This window comes from Anastrepha ludens, chromosome 2 (assembly GCF_028408465.1).
Source record: "Anastrepha ludens isolate Willacy chromosome 2, idAnaLude1.1, whole genome shotgun sequence".
In the NCBI taxonomy this organism is placed as follows: domain Eukaryota; kingdom Metazoa; phylum Arthropoda; class Insecta; order Diptera; family Tephritidae; genus Anastrepha; species Anastrepha ludens.
In genome coordinates, this window is record NC_071498.1 from 6,419,032 (window position 1) to 6,425,294 (window position 6,263).

Here is a 6,263-nt window from a genome sequence, read left to right on the forward strand (position 1 = left end):
CTATGGTGTAGGTCTTTTTTGTGTCTTCTACTCTTTTGTGCCACTTTCCAAAAGGGGTAGGTTTTCCATGCGCTTGCGAGTTTTTCGTTGGAAAAACATAATTTTACTAACTGAAAGTACAAAAATGAGGTTCCAGAATTAAAATTTAATAACTCATATTTTTATACATAAATGTATTATTTTTTTATTTTTTTTTTACCAACGATCCTAAAACATTGTTAAAAGGTCTTGTGCAATTCCAAATAGAGTAGTGAAAAAAATGTACAAGTAAAAATATTTTTTATTTGATAAATGATGTATCATATCTCATATTTGTTTACTCATACTCTTTAATTCATATTTCATATTTCCGTTTCATAAAATTATAAATTCATAACTTATAACTCATATTTTGAATTGAGTAAATCGTAATTTAGAATTCATAATTCATACTTCATAAATCGCATCGTAATTTACACATCATAGATCATAGTTCATAATTCAGTATTATTAATTCATAATTCACAGTTTGTTGTTCATGATTTAAAACTCGATATTTATAATTCATTATTCGTAATTAAAAAATCTTAGTTCATAACTCAAAATTCATAATTCAAAAATCGCAATTAATATCGCATACTTGACTTTCAAATAACCATTTTAATATTTCACAATTTGTATTTCACACTTCATAAGTCACTCGTTAATCGTAATTCATAGTCTATAATACAAAATTTTTAATTCATATTAATCCAAAGTTTATTATTCATGACTTAGCACATTTGTAATTCATAATTACTAATAATTAAAAAAACTTAATTCATGAGTCAAAAATGAAAAATCCTTATTCTCGATTGAAAATTCTTAGTTCATAAATCATAAACCGTAAATCATAAATCATAAATCATACATAATATACAATATCATATATCATAAATGCGAATCATAAATCATATATCATAAATCATAACTCACAAATCATAAACCATAAATCATAAATCATAAATCATAAATCTTAAATCATAAATCATAAATAATAAATCATAAATCATAAATCATAAATCATAAATCATAAATCATAAATCATAAATCATAAATCATAAGTCATAAATCATAAATCATAAATCATAAATCATAAATCATAAATCATAAATCATAAATCATAAATCATAAATCATAAATCATAAATCATAAATCATAAATCATAAATCATAAATCATAAATCATAAATCATAAATCATAAATCATAAATCATAAATCATAAGTCATAAATCATAAATCATAAATCATTCAGAATTAATCATTCATGTTCGCAATTACAAACTTATAGTTCATAGTTTATTATTCATGATTTAGTGCTCACTTTTCGTTACTCATAAATCAGAAATTATAGCTCTTAATTACAATTCGCAAATCATAATTCGTAAATCAATTACCCTAAACAATAGCTCTTGGTTCATAATTAAAAAATCGTCATCTATAATTCATAAGTCTAAAATCATAAATCCTAAATAATAATTCATTATTTAAAAAATCATCGTCCTTAATTCATAAATCCAAAATCATCATTCATAATTCATAAATCGAAAATCCATAGTTCATAATTTACAATCCGTAATTCGTAAATCTTAAATCATAATCCATACTTCAGAATTATTAATTAACAATTCAAAACAATAAGCAATTCATAACTCATAGTTTATAATTCATAAATCATAATTCATAATCACAATTAATTTTTTGTGTTTGAAAGTTCATTTTTCATATCTCTTAGGAATATTTTCGAGCATACTTTCATTGGTTGTTGGTCCCAACTTGTGCTTTTTCATTATTCACTAGAGAGAGTAGTCTACTCTGAGTAGATATTTATTAATTTTGTCTCTTGTAATGACCCGTGGTGTCCAATATCGAATACAAATAAATTAGATCACAATATTTTGGATTTTATTAATAGATTTTTATTTTTATTAAAACCAGTCGATACACACAAAAAATCTTCTCTATCTGCCCGCCAAGGCGCCATCTTCGTCTCCTCGCGCTGTCAGTCACTTTCCGTGTTGCCATATCATTTCCTCGCATCCGGGCTGCCAGGTCTCCACACCCCTCCCTTGTTTTTCAATTTCAAAATCAGTTTTTGATTACTGTTTCCTGGTTCATCATTCGTTGCTGTAGACGATGGGGCTAGAGCTCCTGATTCCGGAAACTCTGTAGTTAACGAATCAAGGACAGGTATTCTTTTCACGTGACTTATGTTTCGACGGAAGACTTTGCCATTACCACGAATTACAATATCGTTTCCACTACGGTCTATAACCTCATATTCCACAGTATCAAAATTAGTCGTCAGCTTGTTTGGGAATAGTACATTTCGAAGAAGAACCTTATCGCCGACCCGAATTTCATTTTCTTTCGCTCCTCGATTCGTGTCCCCTTTTTGCTTTCCCTTTTCTTTGTTTAGCATGTCCATGTCCTTAGCTTCTTCATCTAAAATGTTCTCCTTAATGTCGTGAATTGATGGTATTTTATCTCGCAGCCGTCTATTGAATAATAATTCCGATGGTGATCTGCCAGTCGTACCATGAGGAGTAACATTATACATCAGAATGAACTTTTGTATCTCCTTTTTATAATCTACTCCCCTTGAGTGAGCAATCTGTAATCGCTTAAGAATTGAACGGTTTATATTTTCCACTTCGCCATTAGCTTGTGGCCAATAAGGTGGAGACGTCATAAGGTCAATAGCATTATCTGCACAGAATCTTTTAAATTCATCGCTGACAAACTGCCGTCCATTATCAGCAGTAATGGATGTAGGATAGCCCAGTCTCGAAAACATCTCTTCTAAAATATCAATTATTACCGCGGATGTAATTTTCTTCACAAATCTCAACTCATGATATCTCGAATAATAATCGATTACAACAAATACATATTCATGGCTCGGCAACGGTCCCAGCAGATCCATGGCTAAGCATAGCCAAGGCCCTTCCGGTAGAGCGCGTCTGTTCATTGGGGCAGGTGGGTTTGGTCGTGATACTAATAAACATTCATGACAGCGTTTCACAAACTTCTCGACATCTCGATCAACTAAGGGCCACCATAACTTAGGTCGGACTCGTCGCTTCATTACAGTTTCTCCTGGGTGTCCTTCATGTGCTAATTCTAATACCCTGGACCTCAAATTAGATGGTATCACTATTTTGGTTCCTCTCAATAGAATATTTCCTAACGTACATAGTTCGAACCTGTATGGAAAATATTTGCTTTTGTGATCAATACTCCAGCTATCGTTCTTTACTCTGCTTATTGCATCCATAAGATCCGGATCCGAATTATTTCCGCGCGCTATTTCCAAAATTGTCAATGCAGGCGGTATGGATTTCTCAATAATTGTGCTTATATGGTGTTCGCAGCCCTTATCAAAATTTTCGGGCTTACCCGTACAAAGTCTGGAAAACGAATCAGCAATGTTTGTTTTACCTGAGCGGTACACAACTTTAAACTTAAATGATTGGAGCCGTAGGACCCATCTCTCGATACGTGCAGGAGGCTTTGATGTAGGTTTAAAAATCGTTTCTAACGGCTTGTGGTCTGTAACCAGCTCAAATTCAATTCCCGCTAAGTAATAATAAAACCTTTCGACGGCCCATACTAAAGCTAGACTTTCCTTTTCGGTTTGTGAATACCGCCGTTCGGTTTCAGATAATATTTTACTAGCAAACGATATTACCTGTGGGCTTTCATTCTCGAATTGCAGAAGCACTGCTCCCAACGCTACTGGACTAGCGTCTGCAATGAGTTGGGTACGACTCTTCGGGTTGAAATACGACAATGTTGGCAACATAGCAAGCCTTTGTTTCAATTGGTGAAATGAATCATTTTGAAGTGTGCCCCACACAAATTTCGCGTCTTTTTTAGTCAGCTTTCTAAGAGGTTCTGTGACATTACCTAAGTCTGGAATGAACTTGCCAAGATAAGTTACTAATCCCAAAAAACTCCGAATTTCTTCCTTGTTTGATGGTGCTCGAAATTGCAAAATAGTATCTACTTTTCCAGGATCAGGATCTATACCTCCACTTGATAAGATATGACCCAAGAATTTTAGTTTTCTTACCTTCTAAAAACATTTCTCGTCGTTTAGTTGCACATTGTATTCCTTGAAAGTTTTTAAAACTTTTGCTAAGTTCTTATCGTGTTCTATTTCTGTTTTTCCGTACACAATTATGTCGTCAAGATAGTTCAAAGCATTCTCACAACCTGCGAGTAAATTTTCCATGGTTTTCTGAAAAATCTCAGGAGCCGAGTTCACTCCAAACAGAAGACGTTTGTACCTAAAAATACCTTTATGGGTAATAAAAGCTGTTATCTCCCGACTGCTCTCATCTAGTTCCAGCTGGTGATAAGCGCTTTTTAGATCTAGCCTTGTAAAATATTTGGCATCTTTCAGTCTGGTCATAAATGAGTCAAATGTGGGAAGGGGGTAATTTTCCCTCAAAATGGCTTTGTTTGCTCTCCTCATGTCAATGCATATGCGCAAATCTCCATTTTCTTTATGTATAATAACCACAGGAGACACCCATGCACTCGGTCCCACTACCGGCTCGATAATGTCTTGCGTTAAAGCTTCATTTAACTTCGCTTCAACTTTTCCTTCCAATGCTGCTGGAATTCTTCTAAGCGGTTGCTGAACCGGCTTAATAGAGTTATCAATTGTTAAACAAATTTTGATATCTTTGATTTTTGGAAACGGCTGAATTTCACGTATCTGGTTCACCCCAAGACCTAGCTTCAACACATTTAGTTTAATCGCAGTATCCCTCCCTAACAAAGATTGTCTACCATTTTCAATCACGTAAAACGTAGAAATCAAGTCTGATGTCATCTGTACTCCAATAACTGACTCAAAAACAACTTTAACTTTTAGCAAGTCGTTCCCAGCGTATGCACGAAATTTCTTTTCTGAATCCGTTCTCGTATTCCACATAGTTGCTTGCCGCCTGTTTAAAACTTCCCAGTCATCATCACTCAGTAAATTAAACTGAGATCCGGAATCAATCAGCATCGATATTTTATGACCCCCAATGTAACACTCTATTTTCTCATCCATGTTAGAAATTGAGCTATCCTCTAACATAATTTTGAAACAATCAAAAGCTTGTACATCGCTATCTTTTGTTTCTTGCTCGAAATTATCTGCAACTGAAACATATTTTACGTTCGATGTACCGGGCTTCGCTCTTTTAGCATTTTTGTTGAAGGAATCTGGTTTACGTTTATTACTTCTTGTGCGACACATGCGAGCGAAATGTCCAACAAAACTGCATTTATTACACTTCGCGCTTTTCGCTGGGCATCTTACATTGCTAGCGAGATGTCCCTGTTGTCCGCATCTGCTACACTCTTGGCCAGTTTGTTTACTGGTTTCAGAAGACGAAATTTTGCAAATGCCAGAGCAAGTCGGAGCCGTTGTCATCTCACCAGATTCACTGTTGATTTGCTCATATACGTGGCACATTTCTATTACCTCATTAAGTGAATATTCTTTCTCCAATAATCGTTTTTTCAGATCTTTCGGGGCCCAAGCATCTATCAATTTGTCTTTCAAGTTATAATTTATAACCTCTTCTTTAGTTTGACCAAACTGACATTTGTTGATCTGATTTCTTAACCGTAAAATAAAATGACTTAAATTTTCATCATTTTCTGGTAGTAGTGATCGAAATAAATGGCGCTCAAACGTTGAGTTTCTTTTGGGCGAAAAATATTCGTTTAGCTTTTTTACCAGAATTTCAAACGCATCTTCATTTGGGCTCGGTTCTATCACCGCACCAGGAATGTTATATATTACTTCCTGGAGTTGTATGCCACCTAGGTGCAATAACTTATTGCGTTTCTTTACCGAATCTTTAATTTCTTCTGCTTCAAGATATAATCTAAAAGCCCGATACCATTTTTCCCACTCAATTCGAATTAAAGATTTGTCAATTGTCTCACACATAAATGGTACTATGCCCGTTGAACTCATAGCTACACTGCAATCAATATCTTCTCGCCGCAGTGAATTTAAAATTGAATTTGCAAACAGCAACTCGGTGCTTCAAAATATATTGATTTTTTTTTTTTTTGACTCTTCCTGTTTATGTTCTTGTTTTTACATGGAAGTCTTTCTCACGCATGCTTGGCATTGACTTGTCAGTGTGCTTCTGAAACAAAACAACACTAACACTTTGCGTTTCTTTTCCATTAACAACATAAACTTACATTTCACTTACGACACTTTCGTA

General features: G+C 34.0%; 1 protein-coding gene across 1 annotated transcript; it reads right to left on the reverse strand.

The window, feature by feature from the left end:
• Positions 1-2,044: 2,044 nt before the first annotated feature.
• Positions 2,045-3,106, reverse strand: LOC128864564 (uncharacterized protein K02A2.6-like). The gene has a single exon (XM_054104291.1). It carries the CDS (start codon positions 3,104-3,106, stop codon positions 2,045-2,047), a length of 1,062 nt encoding a protein of 353 aa, XP_053960266.1.
• Positions 3,107-6,263: the final 3,157 nt, after the last annotated feature.

What these genes read in the sequence shown, in the direction of transcription:
- LOC128864564 (XM_054104291.1), bottom strand. Translation starts at nt 3,106, where the DNA reads ATGAAGCGACGAGTCCGACCTAAGTTATGGTGGCCCTTAGTTGATCGA.